This window comes from Dermacentor andersoni, chromosome 1 (assembly GCF_023375885.2).
Source record: "Dermacentor andersoni chromosome 1, qqDerAnde1_hic_scaffold, whole genome shotgun sequence".
In the NCBI taxonomy this organism is placed as follows: Eukaryota; Metazoa; Arthropoda; class Arachnida; order Ixodida; family Ixodidae; genus Dermacentor; species Dermacentor andersoni.
The window spans coordinates 223069964-223097711 of record NC_092814.1 but is presented as its reverse complement, the minus strand read 5'-3'; the positions used below and the strand labels follow the sequence as shown (position 1 = coordinate 223097711).

Here is a 27748-nt window from a genome sequence, read left to right as displayed (position 1 = left end):
TCTGCAAGTTTTACACACCTGTCTTCCTCAACTCGAACATGCGTCGGTCACCTGAAATGGATTTTCCAGTTCCAACAGTGGCCTTACAGATGGGGTTCAGAAAACGTTTCTAAGCATGTATCATCGCCGCTTTGCTAACACGGACACTGGAGCTTGTTCTAACACTGTTGGATTGTTGTCATTGCCCTTACTTCGCTGCAGACGTGATCGCGCTAACCTGCTATTTCTTTTCAAACTGCTTCACGGTATTCTCGCCTGCCCCGAACTCCTCAGTTGTATCATGTTTCGTATGCCGCGCAAGATCACCAGAGAACATGGACCTTTTAATGTTCCTACCTGTCATCCCCAACACTCAGCCGTCCACAAAATACGGAGCCTTTATGACGTTTATTTCCATTATCTTGATATTTTTGCTAACTCGCTGCCATTGCTCTGTTCGGAGCTTTGCGTTGTTGTTTCATAGTTTCACACATCGTTCTGCTGGCTTGCCTACTCCCTTTTATTTTGTATTTACCTTGCTCTTTGTTGTATGTACACTCCTCTTTTCACAATTGTTCCTTTTATTATTGCATTTGAAAAATTTTCTTAACATATTCCCTTGCAGTATTTCTTTTATATATATATATATATATATATATATATATATATATATATATATATATATATATATATATATACAGGGTGATCGATTTTACGTTTTATGAAATTTGTAGACATAGCCTACTGCAGATAACATAATTCTAATCTGATTTTGATTATCCAGAGAGGCGACCATTACTTGCACGAGAAATCGACACATATTCAACTAATAAACAACGATCCACTAAATATCTTTTGAATTAATTATTTTACGGCACATATTGTAATTTACGAATTGTAGCCGGTGAGTTTACAAGGCGTATTCACTTGTAATGAATTTCTAGAATGACGCCAGTTTGGAGATATGCGCCATCAAACTTGCCGTAAAAATGCAGTTGTTCCACTTAATTTTTTAGCAAAACGCTCTTTTATGCACTGAAGCACAAAATTAACTGGAACGCCCATATATTTGTTTCCACACTTTGGGAAACAATATCTCGAAGCTGGTGTCATCCTGCAAATTTATTTCAAATGGATACGTCTTGGAAGCTCACCGACTATAATTCGTAAATTGTAATATGTGCCGTAAAGCAATTCATTAAGAAGTTAATTAATGAATGTTTGTTAATAATTTGAATATGTGTTTCGATTTCTCGTGCTAGTAATGTCCGCCTCTTCAAATAATCCAGCTCAAGAGCAAGAATTATCCTATCTGCCACAGGCGATCTTTAAGAACTCCATAAAACTTAAAGTGAGAGAGAGAGAGAGAGAGATGAAGAGGAAAGGCAGGGAGGTTAACCAGATATCAGTCTCCGGTTTGCTACCCTACACTGGGGATAGGAGGTATTGGTGTTAGAAAGAGGACAGAGAGGAAATCGTTAAAAAAACAGACGCATACACAGAGACCCACATACAAAAGGCGTTCCAGTTAGCGAAGTTCACAAAGGCCGGTAGATCTCAAAAAGCGCAATAACGCTTGCACAGACTTCTTCTGTGACGTTAGGTCCTTTCCATGTTGTAGAATTCTTTTTTCCGATAGTGGTTGGTCATCCAGCTGGCCAAGTTAGTGGCGACGGCATTCCCCCTGTGGACTGTACTGCGGGCAGGCGCACAAAATATGGCCAATCGATTTTTCATGGCCGCACTGGTCACAGGTTGCGGTGTCGGTCATCCCTATGCGGAACGCATATGCTTTGGTAAAGGCAACGCCCAACCACAGTCGATACAAAAGCGTGGCGTCTCCACAGCGAAGCTTTGATGGGGCTCGAAGACTGAATGTGGGATGAAGTGAATACAGTCGCGTATTTCTTAAATGTGACTCATTCCATTGCGACGCGGTGCACTGCCGAGCAAGCAGGCGGAGCTTCCCTGCTGCGTCAGTTCTAGAAAGTGGAATTGTTACGTGGTGGTTCTCAGCAAGGGCTCAACGGCCAGCTTGATCGGCCCGTTCGTTGCAGATAATCCCGCAGTGACTTGGAAGCCATTGCAAAGTTATTTTGTGGCTTGCATCACTTATATGGTGTAACGTCTCTGTAATCTGAAATATTAGCTGTTCGTGCGGTCCGCGTCGTAAAGGTGACAGTAGAGACTGCAGTGCCGCCTTTGGATCGCAGAATATCGTCAACTTGTGTGGCGGTTCATCACCAATGTAATGAAGGGCAGTAAAGAGCGCTGCGAGCTCTGCTGCCGTCGATGTTGTCGCGTGAGTCGTCTAAAATTTGATTGTTGTAACTTTAAAAATAAGCACTTGTATATGCTGGCGCCAGCACTCGGGCCTTAGAGTTACTCCTGGGCACGTTAAATAAAAATGGTTGATTATTATTATTATTATTATTATTATTATTAGTAGTAGTAGTAGTAGTAGTAGTAGTAGTAGTAGTAGTAGTAGTAGTAGTAGTAGTAGTAGTAGTAGTAGTAGTGGTGGTGGTGTTGGTGGTGTTGGCGGTGGTGGTGGCTGCGAAGGGTGGGGTAAGGGAGACATCTTCCCGTGCAGACACACCAAGAACTCAACAGGACTTGACCGACCGATGCTGTTGTTTCTGCACATCTGACACTTGACCTCTAATAATCGAGTGTACGTGCACTGGTTGCGACAGGCGGAAGCCCCGACTTCAAGCATCCCTTTTATTTTCGTGCCTGTAGAAACCGCGCTGACGTCATGCACGGCCAGCCATCGGCCTGCTTATTCTCTCTGCTCTTCTCGCTTGTTGGCAACTTTGCACGCGCTCTGCTCAGAATCAAGGTGGTTTACCTGCTGTAGCGGACCGGGAGCGCGTGCGAAGAAACAGATGGTGGCGCGCGCATGTGCAGTTGTTATCGTATCGCGCTAGACAATTCCAGGTGCGCGCTGCCATGTGTATACGGGGAGCGCCGTTCGTTCTGAACCGATACAATTGTCAGATGAGTCGTCTGTCGTGTCCATCTTGCTCGGTGAATAGAAATGAATCCGCTCCAATACACGCATCACCTGTGTCCTTTGACCCATCATGCATATTTTGATGTCCTGCTTAGCTCTGTATAATTCGGCTAAGGGAAAATGTGTAGCTGACATCAGCCATGATGCCAACCTCTCCTGCACACGAACGCATTTATTCTTTTTTTTAAAACAAAACTCAAGAAACCGTGCACGAATGTCTTTAAGCGACGCGTTAATGTCGTTACGAACTTACAAACGTCACGACATTGACATCACTATACACTTGAAGAACCGGTGTGAAATGCATGTGTAAGTGGGCTTCACGGAGTCTGGCACGTGCCAGACTCCGTGAAGCCTAACCTAACCTAACCTAACATGACAAGGCGATTCAACATCACTCACATATACTTTCTGTCCCAGGTGCACTTACCAAATGAAGACATTCAGTCTGCGCCATGGGGCCTCCTGTATTCGCCCCTCCGGCAGCTGTGCGCGAGGAAGCTTCCTTCGGTGTTGCCGCTCCTCCAGTGACCTCAATCTTTATATTGCCGCCAACAAGACACGTCAGCATACATTCGTTGGTTGTGCTTATCGTCGAAAAGCGGCCGTTTTTAATGTGTGATTCGAAGGACATCCACCGGAAAAAAGGCAGGCGTGGCGGAAGCGGTGCGATGTCGGGATGCAACAATACGTTACTGCTGCCCAAGCACAATGTCTAGGAAATTTGATATAGAGCGCAGGCCGCGTCACTTCTTGTGGTTTCAAAACTAGCGCTATCAGTCCAGTGTAGCTCTGCACGATCAATAAAAAAGTCGCAGTGACTTAGCTCGGCTATGCCAGGATATACGTAGCGTGGTTCGGCTGCTTCCTGGGCGATTCTTTTCCGCTTCATCTCGTTTCGATGTCGATTCCAGGCCTCCTCCTGCTTATCAGAATTGTCGCCGTCCATACTGCCGCCTCAACTATGGTTACGGCGCACGCGAGCTCTCCTTTTCAATCCTCCCACATGTTATCAGGCATGTGACGCAGCTGGCGAATCGAGCGGAGGCGAGCGCAACGACGAGGAACGCGGGGTGACGTCATACCAAACGTCACATCACATTTGCTCTTGCAGCACAGCAGCTGGCGCTGAACCGAAGTACGCGACTATTTTGTTTCATTCGCGTGCACGGACGGTTCTTTACATGCGCGAGTATTAAGCGACGCCGCGAGTGACAGCTGACTTTATTCCCGCGCTGCGACCCGCTATGGTTGTTCAGTGGCTATGGTGTTGGGCTGCGAAGCACGAGGTCGCGGGAACGAATCCCGGCCACGGCGCCCGCATTTCGATGGGGGCGAAAACACCCGTGTACTTAGATTTAGGTGCACGTTAAAGAACCCCAGGTGGTCGAAATTTCCGGAGTCCTCCACTACGGCGTGCCTCATAATCAGGAAGTGGTTTTGGCACGTAAAACCACGTAATTTAATTTCTAATTCCCGCGCTGCGCTCGATGTTGTCAGTCCGAGAACAAAAGTGGGCTCTATGTTCGCACCCAGCGGCACGTCAGCACAGTAATGCAGCTGCGCCACACTGGCTCGCGGCGGCTATTGCGTTTTGCCTGCACAAGGTAGTCTTCGGTTGCTTGCCGTTGCAGCATCATTCTTATGGTAAATAAATAAATAAATAAATAAAGTTCCACCCAAGATGCGCATCAGTCACCGCGACAGCCTGACGGAGTAATGCCGCATACCAGGTGCTTTTTTTTTTTTTTATCTGCCCCACATTTTTAAATATTGCCTATGGCAGATTGTACAATTCTAACCATTCTAACTCGATGAGACGGTCATTACTTCCACGAGAAATCAAAATGCTTAATTGAATAATTAACACAGTTTCGTGATATAAATTTTTAATTATTCACTTTACAGCACATATTTCAATTTACGAGTTGTAGCCGGTGCGTTGGCAAGCGGTATCCACTTGGAACGGTATCTCAGAACTGCACCAGTTTCTAGATATTAATCTTCAAAAGGTCTAACGTAATGAATTGGCGTTACAGTTACTTTTGTGCTTCAAAGCATAAAACAGTGTTTTCTTTAAAAATAAGGTAAGTGCATTACTGCGACTAGTTTGATGGCACATATGTGCATGATACTCGACGAATGTTTGTAACCTAGTGGTTGTGCGTCTCGACGCGATCAGGCTCTTCGTACTCTCGTTACTTTTCTAGAATTAACTAAATTGGTTTCCCGTTTGTAGCTCAGACACTACTTCTTCTATTTCGACATTATTTAGTGACGTGACCTACAGTGACCGGCCCTACTGTGCTTGACCTGTACTGTCTGTGTTCTGATTATTTCATTGAGCGTTTTCATCTTTATCTTTCTTTCCTCGTTCCTGCCCTTCTTCCTATCTTCAATTTCTATGTTTCTGTCTCCTCCTTCTTGAAGAGTAGGCGGGCGAAGTGCCCCTTCCGGTGGCAGTCGCCAGCCTGCTCCTCGCTGTCCCTTTGCTGTCAAGTGTATATATATGTTTTCAAAGCGAATAATAATAATAATAATAATAATAATAATAATAATAATAATAATAATAATAATAATAATAATGCCACATATCTCGAAACTAGTGTCATTCTGGAAATTCATTCGAAGTGGATACGCCTTGTAAACTCACCGGCTACAATTCGTAAATTGCAATATGTGGCGTAAATTAATTGATTAAGAAGCTAATTAGTGAAACTGGGTTAATTATTTGAACATATGTTTTGATTTCTCGTGCAAATAATGTCTCTCTGACTAATCCCGCTCAAGCACTAGAATTATGTTTTCTACAACAGTCTATTTTGAAAAATTCCGTAGGACTTAAAAATGGCCCCGTATATAAACGCGATGAAAAACACAGTCAGAATATAACAATAATAAACAGCTGTACTTATTGGTTTCCTCGGGCGTGACATCACAAGGGCCCCGTGCTGCGTGTCGCAACAAAAACTTTGTCCACTGCTGTCTGACGCCGAGTAGCTGGAATAATGGCAGAGACACACATCACGCAGCTATGGAGCGAAACGTGCTCAAATAACGCCGCCCATCGACGGTGTTCGCCAAGCGTATTCGTCCCGTTCATCTCGCCGCTTTCACGGTGACCGAGCGCGTGCCGTGCAAGTCCAGTGGACGCTCGTGAACGCCGCTGGTGGCCCGCTCTTATACGCGGCCGCATGTGTGCGTGCACTTCCGGTGGCACGCCAGTGCGCAGTGCCGATCTACCTGAAGTAGGCACGCCTTCGGGATTCGCGTTCTTAACGAACTTCTGCTCATCGCGGCTTTTATTCCTCTCCTCCGCACACAAAAAGCATCCGCACCATCCTGGTTCGTATTTCCCACCAATATGCTGCGAGGTAAAGCCGAAGTGCAAACCCAAATATTGCAATGGTGAGTCTCAAGTTAAAACATTGCTGTCTCGGGTGAAAGCACAAAACACTTCGGATAAAATTTTCCTGGCGAAAGTAGTCACGCTTCTCCTTTATATCCGTTTTTCTGCCTATTTTTTCGTGGCCCACCTTAGCGTGTTACCGACCTCCGAACATGGACCCAAAATAGCATTTGGGCAAAATTTAGGTTTTCATTTTTAGACCCTCTGCTCTGCACAGAGGCGAAAATAATATTTTAGAATATAGCAAGTTTTAGGGACAGTTCTATGGAAATAATTCTAGGTTTTCTTCCGCGACCATTCTTTGTGGAAGATTTCCATTTTTACGTCGGCATTAAGGGTTGGACAGCATTAAAGTATATTGTGAAACTGTTTTCTAATGAAAGAAAAATCTTCGGACTACGCAATAACTCAAATTTTGAAAGAATGCGCGAGAAGCTCGATTTTTGGCAGATATTTCGCGCCTGCTTTTGCAGCTTTTCGTGAAATTCAAACGGCCCTCGCGTGCCGAAAAAGTTTTGTTTTTCGCTCATAATATGTTGGGAAAATACTGGGCAACTAATGCTTATATACGTAGAATATTTTTGTAATTTTTTTACAGAAATTGATATTGGTCGTGCGCCACGGTTGGGACAGTTGGCGTGGAATGATCCAGCGTGCTCGAAAGTCGGTCGGTCAGGTTTTGTGCGCAATTATCTTGACATGAAGTGCAACATGCTTTAGTTAACGTCTTAAGAGATCAAGCTTGGTCTGAACGTATCCAGATTTGTTTTTTTGTGTGTGTTAAGTCCAATCTATATTGTTAGTAATTGTTAAAACGGCCTATTACATTTATTTATTTATTTATTTATTTATTTATTTATTTATTTATTTATTTATTTATTTATTTATTTATTTATTCTTCACGGCAAATTCATGACGCCAATGTTCAAGTGTTATCGGCGATTCATTCCGTAGAACTTGACCTGAAACACTTTTCATACGGCAACACAAGAAGACAATCATTCCCAGATGGCCTGAATTTAATCGAAGGGAGAACATAAACTGGCATATCGTTAGCATATATCAGAATAAAATCAGTCACTGTGGCGCTCCGGGAGAAACGAGTGAAGTGCGAGAGCGCTATCCCCCTGATACTTCGACTAACTGTCGCCTATGCATGAATAGTCTCCTACCTATACTTAATAATTTGAATATCAATACCAATTTAAGGGCGTGAATTTTCAGCAAAATATTTCCTATAGCCGCTGCAGCAGTTACAGTAAGCGCTTGAAGCGGCGAACGAACAGCCTGCACCGACCATATAGACGAAGTTCGAGCGTTGTATGTATAGCCCGCCTGTTAGACACGGCGTTACTTTGTGCAGGATCCTGCAGAGCTTGACCCGAACGAATGTGGGCCGGATATGGTCGCCCCATGCTGTAGTGCACAGGTGTGCAACACAATGGTGCACAACACTGTACGAGACGTTCCTTCATATACTCGCTAGTTGAAGCTTGTCGCTCCAATATCTCGTCCATATAGGTGTGCGTCGGACGACCATTTCTTCTGCCGCATCCCTACTGGTTCTTGAGCTTTCTTCTTTCTAACAATGCTGTGCCGCTTACGCTTGGGCGTCGCATTCACCAATGCATACGTTTTTGACTGGAATGGCTGATAGCGCCGAGTGCAATGCCTGCGGTGTCGAGGAAACTATAGAACATCTACTGTGCTACTGCCCATCTTTTTAAAATGAAAGACATGACCTCTGCACAGCTCTCAATAAGTTAGATAGAAAGCCGTTCACCTTGAACAAGATCTCGGGACCATGGCCTCATGTATTGCAGCTACAAAAGGCCATAAAAGCGCTGCTGCAATATTTGAAAGCTACCGGATTGAGTCAGCGTCTGTGATCCGGACTGAGTGACCGAATGATATCCCCCGTGGACTTTATCTTCTTCTTTTAATCTTTCCGTCCCCTTTTACCTTTCACCAGTGTAAGGTAGCCAACCAGGCTTAGTCCTGGTTAACCTCCCTATCTTTCATTTATCATTTGCCCCCCCCCCCCCCCCCCCCACCCACCCCCTTATCCGACTAAATTACGTTTCACACGTTGCTGGTAAGCAAGACGAAGTGGGGATGGGACAAAACAATTCGTCTCGTGTTCAGGCGCATCCCTCTTTCGTCTTGCTTACCAGTAGCCTCTGTATAGCAACTTACTCGTATATGGAAGACCAACTAACAGTCCTCCTCTTTCGCAGTTCGTATTTCGCTATCGTGCCGCTGTCTTCGCTTAACTTCTTTCTACTTGGAGTGCGTGTTTACGATTGCCACCATCACGATTATATTCGTAGAGCACAGGCGCATTCTTGGCCTACTCACGCATATATCAGTGCCGGATGTTATCCTTGGAGCCGCTTTTCAAACAAGACGTTGAACAGCAGCTCCTCGCGTTTAAAAGCGCGCATTTGGACAGCTGCCGCATGGCTCTGACCATTCGCTGGCGCCGCAATTCGATGATCCGCGCTTCATCGTCACGCGGCGCGGTCACCGAACTCAGTAGTCCAGTTGCTTTCCGCTGGCATTTCTGCCGCGGACGCGTGTCACGGCGCTTGCGAGGTGGTGACGGCGAGGCCCGTCGGGGCAAGGACGCGATCGCCGGCCCTCCGCGCACGAGTGCGGCTCGTTTCGCCGTTGGCATTGCGACCGCGGAGAAGTCGGATCGTTTTCTCGGCCAACTGCACCGGCGAGTGCGCGAGCAAGGCCAGACTCCGCGTGATACCCGCTGCTGGACACGGAAAGGCTAGGGCCAATTAGGGCGCGCAAGCCACGTAAAGAGCGAGCGAATTAAGTGCAAGTTGGTGGGTGGCGAGACTGGCCAAGTGAGAGGGGGGGAGAAAAAAAAAAAACAAAGACTCTGCGCGGACGGCTACGAGACAGCGAAAGCTGCAGGAAAGCCCTGTTTCGCAGCAGCAAGCTAGAATAGTGGCCAAGCTTGTACGCGTTCATTATTGGTTGGGCGAAAGGAGACGAAGGGAGACGACACATATTTTGCTGATCAAGGACTCGATTATCGGCGCCATAAATGTGCGCATTCATTTTTATTTATTATACGTTATCATTTATTTATCATGGGAGTTGCTACTTTCTTCAGAATGTCACAGTAAAAAGGTACAGCCTTCATCGCTCATGATGCCGACTACACAAATAATTAATGGCAACAAGGAAGTAATTACCGATTGCCCACATTATTCTTCCAAGTATTTATCACAAAGCCCCTTTGTATCTGATTAAAGGGAGAACTGTCTCATTAACCCAACTGTAGCTTCGTGCTACAGTTGGGCTGATGACATTTTTCTCTTTCATGAACTTTCCTTCACCTCGGGAGCTTCTGCAGAACTGATTTGCCCTGTTTATCTCTCATTCTTCCATAAGTCACTGACAATAATGTTTGAGCTGGTCTGAATCCTCAATTAGGTTTTCTGGCGCATTTTCCCCTTTCCTTTTTTTTTTCTTTTCTGTTTCCTCGGAGTACTTCTGGTCTTATCCTTTCTCCTGCGGTCCTACTCTTAGCAAATATCCCTCTAAGGGGCTATATGCCACACTTAAGTGTACCAGAAACAGCCACTCCCCCACCACTACTCTATAACTCACACCCTCACACAAGAAGGTTGTAAGGGTTTAATCTATACACCAATTCACACCCTTATTCACTGTTAATGGTGTAAATTATTTTGCAGTGTAGAGTGAACGGAGTGCCCGTACGCATACGAAGCTTTCTCGCTGCGCACGTATGGGGTCACTCGATTTGCCGCGCGACACGTATGCAAAGAAGACGTGGGAGAAGAAAAGTTTCACTCCGCCGACATTTGCGCGCTTGTTTACCCTTTGCCAACTGCTTGCAAATCTATCGTTTCACGGTCGGATCGCGGCTTTTCGTGCTCTCGAGGCTGTTGTGACATTGGATGGCACAGCAATATTGTGTATTCGGCTTGCGGAATGAGGATTTCGCAATTTCCATCACGAACCCTCAACTATATACCAGCCGCACGCGCGTCGACGGGATATAGACGCGACCGCGTATGTGCTACATTCTATCCGCAAGAGAAGCGATCGGCGCACTGGAGCCGCGGGGGAAAGCCTAGCCCCGAGAACGAACTACAGGGGCGCTGCGAGCGCCGCTCGCGTGACGTCAGGGCAAGGACTCGTGCCTGTCGTCTGCTACAGTTCGGGCGTTGTCCGGGCGCTTTCTGCGGTGTTTTCGTTTGTTCGCCCTCGTTCTCTCTGCTTGTATACTTATGGTGGTCGTCTCAAATATATTTTTACGACGTCTGCCTTTGCGAACATTTATTCAGAGAGCTAATTTCTTAGACAACAATGCAGCTCTCAAAGGCAACGTTACAGTGCCAGCATAAGGAACGCAAAAGAGCCCATTGCGGGTTTTTCATGCGCGGATGAACAATCGCAAAAACATAGCATACAGGAAGGAAGGAAGGAAAAAGTGGAGAAGGAAGGCAGGGAGGTTAACCAGTTTTGCCTAACCGGTTTGCTACCCTACACATGGGAGCGGGATGGGGGGGATGAAAGATGGGGAGAAGAGATAGAGGGCACATAACACGGCACACACATCATTAGTTACAGTCTGTCACTCTTGTGTGGTACGTGACATCACTGTCACAGTCGCTTGTCCAAGCCCGTATCCTTCATAAATCGAAGTAGTCCCTTCGTCGCCTTCAGCTGCGATGTCTTCAGTCGGCGATATGTGAAAATGGTTGCAACTGACAATGGTCTACTGTCAAGGTGCGCTAGAACGGACGCCATGGACTGTCTCTGAACATTATATTCAGGACAGTCGCACAGAATGTGTTCCAGCGTCTCCTCGCAAAGACAGGCATTGCAGAGAGCGTTGTCGGCCATTCCAATGCGAAACGAGTAAGATTTCGTGAAGGCCACCCCTAGCCATAAGCGATAAAGTAGGGTGGCCTCACTTCGGCGGAGTCCGGTTGGCATACAGAGATGCATCAAGGAGGGCAGGTCGTGTTGATCGCTGCGGTTGGTCTGGCTGCTTGGTGTGCACCATAGAGAGAGCGTGATCTCCTGTGCAAGCACTTGAAGTCTGCTGGCTGCGTCGGAACGTGAAAGTGGTATGGCCTCTTCCTGTGTGTCTTCAAGAGCTGTCCGAGCGGCTTTATCGGCGTCTTCATTTCCGATGACGCCGCAGTGACTTGGCAGCCACTGAAACGTCACGTGATGTCCTTTCTCATGTGATGTATGAAGTAGGCATCTAATATCGAATACGAGCTGTTCAGATGGCCCGCGACGCAGAGCTGATAGTACAGATTGTAGGGCTGCCTTTGAGTCGCTGAAAATTGACCATTGTCGAGGTGGTTCCCGATTGACAAAACAAAGTGCAGCTCGAAGAGCAGCTAGTTCCGCAGATGTAGATGTCGTTGGGTGGTCAGTCCTAAAGCTGATGGTAATACCTCTTTCTGGGACGACTGCAGCACCGGACGAACACTGGATGTTTGTGGAACCGTCAGTATAAATATGTGCACTGTCTGCGTACCTCTCGTGCAGAAGAAGCAGAGACAGTTGTTTCAGCACAGGCGACGACAGCTCAGACTTTTTCCCGATTCCTGGCACGTTGAGATGGACTGTGGGGCTGACAAGGCACCAAGGGGGCATCGATGGTTTAGATGCAGCGGTGAAGCCCGAGGGAAGTTTGTCGTTGTACTTGACAATAGTTTTTGAGAATGATGCTTGGTGCCTGTCTGAAGGTAGTGTTGCAAGGTGGTGATAGGGGGCCCGTGCCAAATGTCTGATATGCGTTCTCAGGGTTTCCACCGTGATGTGAGTCTGCATTGGATGGTCCCGAGCAATCGCAATAGTTGCCTCAGTTGACGTGCATCTCGGCAAACCAAGACAAACTCTGAGTGCTTGAGCTTGCGCTGCTTGCAGAACACGAATATTTGTCTTGCAGGTGTTGTTCAGTACAGGTAGACTGTATCTTAAAAAACCGAGAAAGAGAGCTCTGTAGAGTCTCAGCATTGCGTCTACTGACATCCCCCACGTCTTTCCTGTCAGGTATTTAAACAACTGGGAGGTTGCTGTTAGGCGTCGTTTCATGTAAGCCACGTGCGGGCTCCAACAGAGGTCTCGGTCGATAATTACGCCTAGAAATCTGTAGGTTCTGACATAGGAAATGGTCCGCCCGTTGATTGAGATGACATAAGGCGTCATTGGTTTGCGAGTAAACGCCACTAGGGCGCATTTTTCTGGCGATATGCTGAGACCTTGTTCACACAAGTAGCTCGCTGTCAAAGTAGCCGCTCTCTGAAGCCGTGCACGTATCTGAGGACGTGTGACTGCCGAAGTCCAGAGACAGATGTCGTCTGCGTATACTGAAATTTTGGTGGTAGTTGGCAAGTGTTCAGCAAGCCCAATAAGAGCGAGGTTGAATAGCGTCGGGCTGAGAGCACCGCCTTGAGGAACGCCCTTGCTGGTATAGCGTCGCGTAGTTGGGCCATCGTCAGTTAATACATAGAATGATCTTGCAGATAGGTAACTTTCAATCCATAAAAATACTCGGCCACCTAGGCCAACCGTCACAAGAGCGTCGAGAATAGCCTCATGTAATACGTTATCGTATGCCCCTTTCACATCTAAGAATAAAGCTGCAGATAAACGTTTACGGGACCTTTCGTGCTGGACATATGAAACGAGATCAACTACATTGTCGATGGAAGAGCGGTCACGTCGGAAACCAGCCATGGAACTCGGATAAATCTTGTAGTGTTCAAGGTACCATTCCAGGCGGCCAAGGATCATCCGTTCCATTACCTTTCCTACACAGCTGGCCAACGCTATCGGGCGGTAAGAGCTGATCTCTAGTGGGGATTTGCCCTGCTTCAATATTGGCACCAGGCGGCTCACTTTCCATTCGTCAGGAACATTTCCCTCCTGCCATGAGGTGTTGTAGATAGCATACAGGAATCCAGTTATGATACCATACCTGCTGCGGTGCAACAAGTATGCCACAAACGCTGGCTATATATGACTTCTACAACAGTTACGTTGATTTTAATCCGCTAAAACAGGTTTGCTCACGACGAGTAGTTCATGGTATAATATCTAATTTTTGCATTTCTTCACAGAAACGCTCGGCAGTAACACGGGGACTTAACTAATACTGGAGTTTAGATTCTACAAGCACCACTTGCTTCTTTAACTGCTTGTCAACATTAGGTGGTTCTTCCCGTGTTTACTTTAAGCGGCGGAAATTTGAAGTAAAGTTAATGAAGGCTTACAGCTATTTACAGAATACAAATAGGAATGTACCAATATATATTTCCTTTTCCGTGATACACGTTCAACTCACTTGAGAAATTTACTGGTGCTTGTTGCTTGAGGAATATACATGACGAATCTGTTTGGCGAACTGACACAGGCTGCTCGGCCCAATTTTTTTAGTGAAGTATTCCTGTTGGACCGCATGGCTGCAGCCAGAAAGAAGTCGAAGCGTCAATCATTAGTAGTATGGGACATATTGAAGATATCGAAATTCCCCGGTGGAGGGTAAGAAATCAAGTGAAAGTATATGCAAGGCTTGTGGTGCTTTCTTTACGAATGTTTGCGATTGGATTGGAGCAAACTTTATTTAGCCTGCAGTTGGGCAAGGTTCTCTTTTATGTACCGACGAAGCGAATAGTTATCCGTTTGTATAATTAAAGGACGCTGGATCGAGACATGGTGAGACAGAAGGTGCTTGAATTTTCCTTTTCTAGGCAATCTAAGCTGCGCTGTAGTAGCTCGAGAATACTTTAGCCATTCCAGTTGGCGCTGTAAAAAAATGCTTTATGGTTTCAATTCGAAGTTGTAGTGAACTGATGGGTTTCGCGAACATAGCGTGCCTCCCCATACCGACAGTCGATTGCTACCGTTACGTGATCAGGGGGGTGCCATATTGTCGATAAAGGCTACTGAGGGCCACTATGAAACATTTCATCACTTTCAATTGATTGGCTCTCAATTTTAACAACGAAACTTTTCTCTCAGGTGATTGCTACTATGGTGTTTGTGAATTATCTATGTAAATACTCTACATGACGCGCCGTCGTGTTAGCAGCCATGAGCAATTCGTTTTTTGGAGGCCTGTTTCAGAGGAGGATGAAAGTAGCAGCAAACTTTTTCATAAGAAATGCGCGCCTATTTTTTTAAGCATTAATGAATGGCCATATTTGAATAGAACAACACACCAGAGTAATAAGAATCATTATGACAGCTTCGCTGGGCAGTGTCTTTCTAACATCGGGTAACATGCTGACGCCAATTACCAAGATTTTTCTTCCATGTAAAATGTAATGTCTCTCATAGCTAAATACTAAGAGAATGTTAAATGTTTAGCGAGGCATCATACACAACTTCGCGTGTTGAATTTGCAGACATTCTTTTTACGCAAAATTTACGGATAGACACGGCGCATATGTGGATTGCAAAACCAGTAGACCCCTGTAACGCTACATAGCTTGCGATATCCAAGCCGCAAAGTTTCTCGACTCACGCGCTTTTGAATAAGAAACTGTGGTTAAGGCATGGCAGCTGAAAGAAGCCGACGTATCCTTCAATACGCACGGCTCGAGCCACACATACCCCAAGCATACACGAAGGGAACGAGCGCGCGCGGGTGCCGAGCGAGCCGGAGCGGGCGGCGTCCTGGCCGTGACGTCACTCGCGAGAGGGTGCCACTCCTAATTCTCGCCGCTATATTATCTTGAGTGACGTGTTCATGTTGCGTTCTATGTGTACAAGTAAGCGATGTTCCGAAGCGGGCGGCTACTTGAACAGGCCTTGCAAAACCACGGTACAGAATGAAAGAAAGAAAGAAAGAAAGAAAGAAAGAAAGAAAGAAAAGCAGCCCTTCCGAAGACATCGTTTGGTTGCAGAGATTGCGACGAATACAATTCCGTCTTGAAAGACGCCTACAAGTTATCTGTCCGCGTTCCGTTGTTATCAGTTGCTCATGAGCGATGAGTCATTTGACGAGTAAATAGAAATAAATTAAGGCTGTCAGTCCCATCATTTTTCTGCAAAGAACATTTACGCATGCAGTGTGAATGCGTGTGAGCGCTGTCAGGATTGGGGGCTCAATTGATCCCATCGCTCGTGATCCGTTGTCAAGATTGGAGTCCGGTATGAATTCGAAGGTAGCTGGCCCATGCCGTCGTCCAACTTATCCACGCTGAGGACGTTGATGAAGGGAAGGACTGTTTCTCATCGAGAGCGAGGAATACGGGTTTATTTACAGTATTTACATGCAGTTCATCAGTCTAGCATGACTGCGAGAGAAAGTACGTCAGTCTAACACGACTGCTTGAGAGAGTGTCTCAGTCCAACATGACTGCTTAAGAAAAGTGTCGAGCATCCGCACAACAGCAGTTTTTAAACACTCGGTCCTCCCGCGATACAAGGTGACGCGAACGTTCGTTTAGTCATCGCAAACTAGCCGCCTCTCCGCGTGCACACACATGCACACACACACGTGTTCACGGTCCGAAACCGACACCACACGAATTTCGTAGAACTCGGAGCCGTTCCGGGTAGCGCGTTGTCTTGCGTCTTGGTCGGTGCGTGGGAAGGAGCCTCCGTCGGCGTTCCCGCGGCAGCTCCCCCACCCGTAGGGGATCAGGTCCGCGTTGTCGTGTTGCGCACAAAGCCTGCTTCGTCGAACTCCTTCAGTCACAACGCATCCTAGCTGAAGCGACGGAGAGTGGAGGATGCGCGTATTGTTACCAACACAAAGTCGACTTAGTCACGCCGGGGCTAGAGGTGTGCGGCGACGCTCCCGGAATGTTGCCGCCATAGTCGCAACTAGGTGGCAAAACTTGCACTGCAGCTGGCCGTTCTTAACAGCGCGCGCGCCTGTGTGAGGGGATGTTTCCTCCTCATTCTCAGCGACACAAATGTCAGAACGATTGTTTGAACAATGGCAGTATCGACGTCATAGACAGACGGCTGCGCCTAACGATTTCTAATAATAACAGTTGCCGGAAAAGCGTTATTCAGCTGACGCTGGTTCTGACGCATAGCAACGCGCACGGCATGGCTTAGTAGAAAAGCACTTACGCACAAAAAGTCAGATGTCGGAACGGCGTATGCGATGTGTTCCGCGTCGCCTGCCCAATGTATATCGACATGTATGTCGACGTATTCAACATCACAATTAAGAACGTGCCACGCTCTATGTAATTTAGTCGCTGCTCGATACTCAGTTGCCGTCACAACGAAGTCTCGTCAAATATATAAATAAAGAACAACGGAAACGGAAGGTTTCACGCGAACGGCGCTTACTGTATGTTGATGTACCCATTTCCCCAGCACAGGGTAGCCAGCCGGTACTTACACTGGCTAACCACCCTGTCTTTCCTCTCCTTTGTCTCCTCCTCCTCCTAGTCGTGATTTTTTTTATTGTGCAAAAGCAAATATTTAAGCCTAATTATAGTTAGCTTAGTTAACTTTTCATTAACGTACTTAATCGATGCGGTGTATGAATGCAAAATTTGTGAAGGATGTCAAAAGAAATGAGCCACAACAACGTTTGAAGCAATCAATAGGTCTTGTATGGTCATTTTTCCGGCAGAAAAGAAACAAAGCCAGCGAAATAAAGAAGAAAATAAAGAAAATACATGACAACGCGTCCTCAAGCCAGCGGTTGCAGTGGTCTCAAACGTAAACATCGTTTGTTCACGATGGTAACGGCCGTGTGGTGCCGTGCTCTTTCACCGACGTGTCAGCTGCTTTCGGCGCGCACCGAAGTTGCGCGCCGACGAGGTTTTCATTAGAGATCGCTGTAGTTACTGACGCGTGGACGCGTTTTGACGTGCTATATTTAAAAATTCGATGGCTCTCTCTCTCCGTCGGAATAAAGGGCCGCACAAGACCAAGCTTGCTTTAAGCGCTGTTATCGGTCATATCTCGACCTCCTCGGTAAGTTTTGCATTGACACCTTATCGATTAGGAGCATTTGATAAAAGTTAGCTAACTAAACTTAACTAATTATTTCTGTACAGTGAACAAAAAAGAAAAACATCTTCTTTTTTTTATTCAAAAGAACCTTACAGGCCCTATGGCAGGGCATAAAGTAATTAAGGGGAGCATATTAAACAGTAAAGGTATAAAAAGTACGAATTTCCAACAGGAACAGTGCTATAAAAAGATTACCGTGTTACACAATATTGAAGGCACTAGGAATACAAAGCAATATCTGAAGGCACACGAACACCTGTTACTGTTAACAGAGTCACGTTATCTCACAACTATAGCATGAATAACGCGCATCAACATACAATGGGCGCCGTTCACGTGAAGCATTCCGTTATTTTTTAATTCTTGTCGCCATTTAGTTGGGGCAGCTGTTATACTATAGCTTCTGCACAGAAGCCCGAGAGCGCATCTATGCATACAGCGAATCCGAAAGGCCGCGCTAACGTGACAAGGTCTCGGCGCATTTTAATAAGCAGGAATAAAATGTCTTAAAACCATAGCACATAGCATGGCGCGAAATTACGAGCAGGAGGTGTCTATACTATCACTCGGGGGCGTTAAATGCAAGTGATATTACTACCAGTCAACAGGTTTAAGACAGAGGAATAATGATAAATGAAACGCAGGGACGTTAACCAGGACTGAATTGAATTCTGGGGTGTTACGCGCCAAAACCTCGATTTGATTATGAGGCACACCGTAGTGGAGGACTCCGGATTAATTTTGACCAGCTAGGTATCTTTAACGTGCCCCCAATGCAGGGGACGCGGGCCTTTTTGCATTTCGCCCCCTTCGAAATACGGCCGCCGCGGCCGGGATTCGATCCTACGACCTCGTGATTAGCAGCGCAACACCATAGCCGCTAAGCCACCACGGCGCGCGTAAGTTCACCAGGACTGAGCCGGGTTGGTTTCCCTGCACTAGGTAAAGGGGAGAAAAATATTAAGAGCAGAGAAAGTTCAGTGTTCATGTCGCCAGCATTTTCAGCGCTGTATCGCGGGCGGTTACGCAGTCTGTTTGTCATCAGGAATCGCAGCAGCTCTTTTGTGCACTTCTGTAGCTGTGATATGCGAGGTCATGGTCTCGGAATCTTGTTCAACGAGAAAGGTCTTCAGTCTATAGCTGGTTAAGAGCGGTTTGGAGGACAAGGCTGTTGTTTTCGAAGGACGCACAGTAGATATAGTACAGAAGGTGTTCGGTAGTTTCTTCGCCACCACATGGCATTGCATTGGGCGATATCGGTCATTTCAATCAAGAATAAGTATGCGTTGGTGAACGCAACGCCGAAGCGTAAGCGACAGAGTACTGTTTCTCCTGAGAAGGCCAGGTAGCAGGCGCAGTCGAATAGAATAGAGAGGCTTTTGCACAGAAGGGTCGAGTGAATGCAACCGGTGGCGAATAAAGTCAGGCGTGCGTGCCTCTTCTGTAATGTCAAATCGTGCGCTAGCTTGCTTAGGTGCTGGACTGCATCAGTCCTCGATAAAGGTATAGAAGCAAAATTTGTTCCTTAAAGTTTGTTCTTTTTCGAGCAGCTTTGCCGGTGAGATAGTAGCCGGAGATAGCGCAAAATGAGCAGCCACTGAAGCACGATGTTGTGTCCTTTCGGGATCAGGTGGCGGCTTGTTTCTCGTATCTCCGACGGCGAGTTGTTCACAGGACCCGCGACGAATAGCTGACAAAAGACACTGTAGGGCTGCCCATGAGTTGCAGAATATTGTCCATCAGTTGGTCAATATAATTCATACAGCGCCTTTGAGGGGAACAAGCTCCGAACCCGTCGCTGTCGGGACGTGAGAAATACTTTGATGCTGATTGATCGTGATGATATAACCACTGCACCGCTGGAGCTGGTCTCATTGTAAGAATCATATCAGTGTATATGTACACTCAGTCAAAGTATAAAGCATTCAATCAATCCAGAGTTGCTTGCTTCAAGGCAAAGGTAGGCCAGGTCAGTCTTCTTTGATGTCCCTATAGGATGGAAAGACGCACTTCAGGTTGTCGTAGACACCACAAGGCTTACGATGAACGTGCTGAGCGTATGAAGCCCGATGGCAGGGATGCAAACTGAGCGTTGACGACGGTGGAGAATGACGCCTGTCGTCGTCCTGGCAAACAAGCAAGATGGTTCGATTGCGTCCGCGAAATGTTACAAATATGCGCTGTCAGCGTGTCGGTGGTAATGTATACGTCGCAATCGAATGGTCTCGAGCCATTATAAGTGTTCCGGCTGTAGAAGCGCGCCGCAGAAAGCTGAGGCAAAAGCTGAGTGCCTATGCTTGCACGCTCGGCCGTGCTCGGAGATGTGACTCGCAGATGTTGGAGAGCACAGGAGAGCTATAGCATAGAACTCCGATGAAACGCACTCGGTACAGCTGTATAGCAGTGATGATCCCCACCTATTGCCGGCGATGAACTTGAAACTAAATTAGATGAAATAGCCAAGTGAAAAAGCCATCTGACTGCTCGTAGAGGCAGCGAGATGTCAAACAAGAAGAGAAAGGAAATGACCTGGAAATCTCAGCTCGGTCCCTCAAAAAGCAAGCAAGCTTGGTTTTTAAAAAAAATTCGTCGGAGACCGAACTGGAACCATCGCTACTCGGCACCTTTATATGTCGAATCATAAATAAAACTATCTGTATGTTGTTGGATCCGGAGAATAATCTCTAGCCACTAGGGAAGAAGAGACGCTCCCCGTGTTCGGTATTTTCCTGTATTACTGTCTGTTTCATGTATTACTGTCTATTTTCGTCTTTCGCTCAACTATATCAGCACAGCAGCGCATAGTGCGTAGTCACGCGTGCGGGCAAAAGCCGTCTAGTGTTGTGGGCACGGGATAAAGGCCTCCGCCGACGGGCTGAGCAATGTTTGGGCGAGGTCGCCAAACTCTCGCCAACGCTTCTCGGCGGCCGCCGGCAGCCGTCAGCGGCACGGACCGAGAAGCCTCTTGCACCACGCGGCGCGGCTGCCACGAGAACGCCCACACGCTTGACCTGCTTGAGCTAGCGCCAACGGAGACGGCGACGTGGTCGGTCCACGCGCACGGACATCCCGCTGCCGCGGTGTCGGATGCCATGGGCCGCGGGATAGCCGCGAAGGTGTGGCCGAGCGCACGAGTCGCCAGGCCGCAGCACCGCGCGCACGCGTGTGTTGCCGAACCATTGCGCCAGATTTGACTTAGTTTGTCGTTTCTTTCTCTCTTTTCTTTCTTACCAATTTTCGGTCTCTCTCTCTCTGTGTTTGCATCACACTGTTGTGCATTAAAGTTCGACGTCGTTGTGGACACTAACTTGACGCGCGCCATTCATCGCCTGAAGAATATGTCGCTTGACTTCACGGCACCGCAGAAAGGTGCACAGGAATGTCCGCGCCTTATCTTCGGTGCCTAAAAGGTTTTCCATGTGGTCGTTGCGCTGACTCCAGCCTCGGCTAAATCCTTGATGCCACTCGTAGTTTCAAGGGGCATCCGAGCATTCTAAGCGAATAAAAAATATACGTAATCTCTAAAGGTCACACGCCGACCTCGGCGAGAGAAAATAAGAGGTTTTTTTTTTTTTTTTTCGATTCGACTACACCTTCTGAACCAGTCTTCGAGAGCGATGTCGTGCAAGTGCAGCTCAGCACCTGCGCGTCTCCTTGCAAATCGAGGAGAAAATAGCCGCAACAAAGAGCTCTGCTGACGGTGCTTAAGCCTTTTCGATAAATGACACAGCAAAATAGCGAGTATTTTATTTTCTCTATCGCAATAATTGCTATCGTGGGAACGAATTGCTGGCCGTGGAAGCAATTTTTTCGTCAGAAAGCTCGTTCTAAGAGAAAACTGCACGATCGAAAGCAATTTAGCGCAATGCTGGTCTTACCTAACCTGTCCTAATTGACAACCATTCAGGCAGCGAACCTGTGTCTGACATCCTTATGCCAGCTAATAACCAAAGCGTGAAAAAAATCACCGCCCAAGCACTCAGTACAGATGGTTAACCAACGAAGCTGAAACGTGCGGATCCAGTGTCTATCACTGGCTTAATCCCGACGGTTCATTAAGCGACGGCTTGGTAGGCTGCCGGATACTCGGCACGCAGTTGATCCTTGCCCTTGGCTGCACGAGCCTATTTTTATGCTCGGGCTGTAGCATCGGCACGGCGTAGACAAGCTCGTTCCCGGTTCTGCCCGCGGCGTTGCTGATCGAAAGCTGCCTGCTCCTCAGGAGTACGTATGCCGCGTGGCCTACCCATTTTAGAGCCGGAGAGAAACTGCTGCGTGTGAGCTCGGCTGCGACGGAGATCAACGACGTCACTACTGGCGCAGCCAATCGCGCGCCTCTCTTTCTCTCTTTTTCGCGCATGTGCATGGGGTTGCGCCGGATGAGTTTCCGGCGTACAGGCGACAAACGGACGGACGGACGAATCGGCTAGACATATACAGTTTCGCTGTAATATTTACGTTTGCGTAACATGTTGATAAACTAGCACTGCATGCGCCATGTCGTCTGAGCTTGCAAAACGGTTGCACGTCCAAGTTGGCGAGGGCAGACGAACCGTGAACTTGTGCAGAACTTGTCTTGCACGAAGTCCAATTAAAGAGATGTAAGGTCTACTGTCTGTCCCATTCCCACTCTGTCATGCACCTTTCACCTTCCATTTAAGAGCAGCTTCATGTCTCTCGCCACGAATACTGCGATATATTGCTTACAAATACAGTCACTGATATATACTGTCGTATGTAGCCGACCAGAGTGTTACAGTAGCCGATCTGGAGTCGTTTTATTTTACTCTTTCTCTCATTCATTCCTTGGATGTTTCGAAAGTCTAAAGAATGTCAAAACGCAATTTTCGCTTAATATTTTATTCACATAGGCTGCGCATGGGCGCATGTGGATAATGAATAAATGCAAAGTTTTGTAGGTTATGAAATTATGATTGTAGATGTAGATATGTCGATTATAGTTTTGCAGAAAGTATGTTTGGTAGTGCATGTGGACTGCAGAGAAAAAAATACGAAAAGAAGGGAGAGGAAACTTTTTCGAAACATAAAGTTGGTAATCTACGGGATCACATGCATGAAACTACAAAGGAAACCCATATGGATTAGGTATATCAAGAAGGCCCTTCCACTGTAACTCTATACTGTATAAGCTCCTTGGGACCTTGGAGATGGTATAGCCTCGATTTCACCGTTCAGAGATTCAGGAAGTAGGGGTGGGGGATGAGTCTCAGAAGCCCTCAAATATAACCAAGCAACAGGTAATATCACGCAGGCATGGTGGCCTGTATACTTTTACCGAAGACTATACTTACCGCCGCTACCGGTCCATACTTCTCCCATCGCACTTTCGTCCCTTTATTATTACAAGGTACAAAGCCAGCCCATTTTGAGTTGCCTGACGCCTTGTTTGCAAATAAATAAAGTTTGGCAGCGCAGAAAACGCTTCGGGTAAAAGACGCGAATCAGGCTTATCACGAAACACGCAACGCGAAGCAAGCACGTGCGATGCGCGCGAGTCTGTGCAGCCGCGAAACCACGATGGGAAAAGCTGCGCCACACTGCGGGCGACCAGGAAGGGCACCATTTGTCAGCGGCGCCGACAAAGCGCGGTGCTAACAATGATAGCGTTGGCGATGAACGCCGCCAAATCTATTGCATCGACACCAATCCTGGCTCCTGGCTACAGAGAAGGTTACAGTACTTTCGACTTCAGCGGAAATAAAAAGAAGAAGAAACTGATAGAAAGAAAGAAGGAAAGAAATAAAGGCAAGAAAAAAAAAGAAAACTAAGGTAACAATGGCTCGCCACAAACGACTTCGAGACCCTAGCGGTACGGTGCGCGACGTGTGTCGCACAAGAACGCGAAGGTTGGAGATCGTCAAAGCGCGCTCCTGGAATATCGTCAAGAGCGACGGATATACCGCGTTCGGACTTCCTGACTCTATCGGACAGACCGATCTTATAATAGGTTACGGCATCTGTAGAGCAGGCCCTGTGAGCAGCGTTTTCAACCCGACGCGGTGGCCCAGTGGCTGTGGCGTTGCGCTGCTGAGCACGAGGTCGCGGGTTCGATACCATCGACGACAGCCGCATTCTGATTGGGGCGGGATGCAAAAACACTCGTGTACTCTGCATGTGCGCGGTGCACGTTAAAGAACCCCAGCTGGTCAAAATTAATCCGTAGCCCTCCGCTACGGCGTCGCGCATAACTCGCTGTGTAGCTTAGGGGCGTTAAACACATGTAATATTTACCCTGTCTCTTATTTCCTCGCTCCATTATTTCATTGCGTATTAAAAAAAAAAACAAATAAAAAATTTACTAACGATTACGACACCCCCTAATGCGAAATTAGAGCGCAGCTGCATACGTGTTTTCATTTCGCGATATATTGGCTGGCGCGGACAATCTGTCTCGTGCGGCACGTTGCAAACGGAGCGAAGTTTGGCGCGACTGCCTCTCTAATCGGAAGATCTCGAGGAGGCAGCGCGTGGGTGACGCTTGGGCGCGATTCACAGCAGCCCCCGCAGACCGCAACCGCAGCAGCTGCCGCTCATGCAGCGCTTTGTTTCCATATATGGTATCGGTGGCGGCATCGGCGAACAGACGACGCGCGATACTCTGGGGCCATCTTGTAAACATCGTAGCCGAAAACCCCCGTCTTGCGCGGCACTACGCTTTTCTTCTCACACTTTCTTTATACCCTCCTCCTCCGCTTCCTCCGCGCGCTCTCTTCGCTATCGTCGTCTTTTATTTCATCCTTCGCGGTGCTCGTTCGTTCGGTTACAAGGTGGGCGGTGGAGAAATCGATTGACTAAATAAATGCATAGTGACGGAGAAAATAAGCCAGCCGTGCGCTCGAGACAGAGAAGGTTCACGGACGGCACAGGACCGTCGCCAATGAGAAGCCGCCTCACCAAGCGTGGCAGGGAGCAGAGGAAAAGCCGTGAATGTGACTTTTAATGAGCTAGCATTCTTAGGGCACTTCAGGCACTTTCCGGGGGCTATAGGTGTGTTTGTACGTACTTACCCGTTTTCCCGCCTATACCTGGGTCACTGTGTAGTGAACGGTCGAATGAGCGGCGCATCAGGCCAGTATAGGCGTGTGCCGCTCTTCAATGAACTTTTCTGACGCCAACTCGAGTAACTAGGCATGTGCCGCTGGGAAATGTGCCGCTCTACTGTGACGAACGAGATCCCTTAAATTTATCCGATGCTGACCGGAATCGAACCCACGTCGCAAGGGTTCCTCAGGGACAGCAACGCGACGCTTTAGCAGTTCCTAGGGAAGCGCGAAAGTGGAGTCCCGCTGCAGCACACGCCTCATACATAACTCGGTTCGACGGTGGCAATACGTTGTGTCGCCACGTTGATTCAATGCTAAACGCATTACCGTCGACAATCATCGCAAGATGAGTTCTGCCGAATTTGTTGTTCTGCGTTACAACACGTATACGAAATCCTTTCGAAAAATTATTGCGGCAGAGGCAGACATAGATTAAAAGCAGAGGAAGTTGCCCGCAGGTAGCTTGCTTTAACCTGGCACTCTGCACTGAGGATGTGGTATGGAGGAAAGAATGACGAAGAAAAGGAGGCGCATATATGTGCAAGTACACAACGCTGCGGCGTTATTAAAGCAGCGTGTCAATCTGGTGCCCAGCAAAAAGACTAAAATTGGTCTTATAGTTATTCTTGCACAGTTCGCGTTAAGCGTTATAAGGACCCAAAATTAATTCCTCGGAAAGTGGTAGGCTATCGACGTGTGCACTCAAAGATACCAGCGTCTGCCGTTTTATTGCGTATACGGGGCGGACGTAAACCACGTTCTCTTGAACCTGGTGTCTTTTCATAACAGAAACAGGTCGTACACATAAATGTGTCAAGCCGTGTCATGCTGCGCTGTCACATTCCGGATTCTTGCAAGCTATTCCCGGGCTCAGCACCGAAACGTATGAATTTCAGGCATGATGTATTAGCAGTGTTAATAAATACGCAGTTAAAAGCGTTGTTCTTGGAGAGAGCCCCTCTATAACTCCCTGATGCGTCTCCATATGCGGGTGTGTGCGCATCGCAGCCTTGCCCCCTGTGATATGAAACGGCTGGTGTGCCGTAACCTTTGACCCCTACTCTACCCCCAAAGCTGAAAGGACTTAGAAACCCGCAGTAGATGAAGGGATCAGCCGGGAAATGCAAAGTTCATTGCATAACAGTACGAAGTTTTTCTTAACTATATAACAGCAAGAAGGCAGCTGAGCCGGCACCAGGATTTTCCTTGTATTTCTGCTACGCGCTCACACGTATACCTGACCTCGCGAACAGTATCCGCGGAGAACGTGGTGGGTTTGAAAATGAAACTCCGCCCAGTCTCTTACTGTGACGACCAAATAACAATGTGGCACAAGTTGCCTCTGCACACACCAAAGTTCCTGCAGTTATAGCGATTTCATCGCCTTTTCTCTGTCTCGCACTCACGCACACACAGCCGTACATGCGTCTGTACCAATTTCCCATGTCCCATGTTCGGTAGCTGTCGATTATGAGAATGGTCTCCTCCGATCGCCAACTACAAGCAGCCGGCGGTCAGTGCCAAAGCTCGCTTGTATTGCTTGCACAGTGCTGCGCCCCTCTTTCTCGCCGTGCCACACTCACGCGCGTACCCATTAACATATTAGATACGAGTGCGCGCGCAAAAATAAAAGCAATACAAAAAGAAAAAAGGCCTGACCCCCGAGCATGAGCGCCACAAAGCGTGACTCTGTGTGGCTATGTGGGTCAAGAGAGTGATCAATGCGTCTTAAGCGAACGGCGAGCCCTCGCCGGAGGCACAGTTCAACCTGCTCCGAGTCGATAGGGCTCGCGCGCTTCGCAAGCCGCGTCCTACAGGTGCTGCCGCGCCACCCACTCGCCTGGCCGCCGTCGAGCGCGCGGCGAAAGCCTTCAGTGCACACTCACGTCCGGCCGATAGCATCGTCTGCGACGCGGCCCGGAACGCCGGACCGCGTGAGTCACGGTGCGAGCTCCTTTTTTTTTTTTTCCCTTTCGCTACGGCGGCGAAGAAAAAACAGCCGAAATTAAACAAAAGGTGGAGACGAAGCTGAAAGTACACTCTTACACTCTAAAAGAAGTTTGCACCCATTGGGGTGTATATCTGCCACACAACGATAATCGTCATCTGCCTTGATGCGTTTCCTTCCTTGAAAACGCCGCATACTTTCCTGTCGGGAATGCTATGTCATGCTGATAACGCACATGCCGTTCGTTACTGGAAAGTACCGGGCTCGCAGCGTTAAAGAAAGGAAACGCATCAAGGCAGATGACGATTATCGTTGTGTGGCAGATATACACCCCAAAGGGTGTAACTTTGCCTATAGGCAAAGTTACACCCTTTGGGGTGCATCTCTGCCACACGACGATAATCGTCATCTGTCTTGCTTGCGTTTCCTTTCTTGAAAACGCCGCGCCCGCTGCTTTCCTGTCGGGAATGCTATGTCATGCTGATAACGCGCATGCCGTTCGTTACTGGGAAGTACCGGGTTCGCCGCGTCAAAGAAAGGAAATGTGGACAAGACAGATGGCGATTATCGTTGTGCGGAAAAAGGGTGTAATTTTACTAAGAGTGTAGGTCAAAAGTAAAATCCGTCCACGACGGCGTCTCTCGTAGACGCTGTGCGATGTTCGGGCGTTAAGAATGTGTGCCGACTGAAGAAAGGCTGCCACGGAGTGCTTCTGGCGGTTACCCTATAGCTTGTCTATTCCGTAGCATGAAAAAGAAAGAAAAAGGAAAAAAAGAACCGTATCAAAAGCCCAGATCAATCATCGCTCGTTGCGACTAAACGCTTTAGGATGATAAGTCATTTGCAGGCTACGAGCGGCTACGCGTTATCAAGAACAGTTATAACGCTAGCGGGACAAGCGTTGTGGCGAAGTTCAATGTGCAGGGATAGCTTTGAATTATTTTATTTTTGTTTTGTTGACGTCATCACCGCGTCACCGCGGGAAGTTTTGAAAAGTTTAAGGTCAGTACGCCACGTGGTTGCACTCACGCGAACTAAACCCTCGTGTCCAGAAAAGCTGGATACGCTCAGTCAGCCAGTTGGCTGAGTTTCCCCGTGGTAATATATTAACTAGTCCATTTCCATACGCTTAAAATGAATGACCCGACATTTAGTGGAAATGAACTGATTGACGTGTATAATTTACTTTGCTAACATGTAACAGGTAGCGTCAGAAAGAACGCAAACTATCCTTCTCTGTGCAGAATCTCAACTGAAAATTTCGATAACTTTCTACAAGCTACGTGTATCAGACACGTCATGGGCACATGTACGATTTACAAAACTCTAACGAA

The 27748-nt window shown here is 47.5% G+C and overlaps 1 protein-coding gene across 2 annotated transcripts in view; it reads right to left on the bottom strand.

The window, feature by feature from the left end:
* LOC126548481 (uncharacterized) overlaps positions 1 to 27748 on the bottom strand; it is an 83019-nt gene that overhangs the window by 37251 nt on the left and 18020 nt on the right. Inside the window, exon 1 of one of the 2 annotated variants that reach the window (XM_055063055.2) lies at positions 3426 to 3577. The exons of the other annotated variant lie outside the window; for it this stretch is intronic. Coding sequence (XP_054919030.1) covers positions 3426 to 3566 — 141 coding nt within the window. The 5' untranslated portion in view covers positions 3567 to 3577. Of the gene's footprint in view, positions 1 to 3425; positions 3578 to 27748 lie in introns of those variants that run through there. 2 annotated transcript variants of the gene reach the window in all.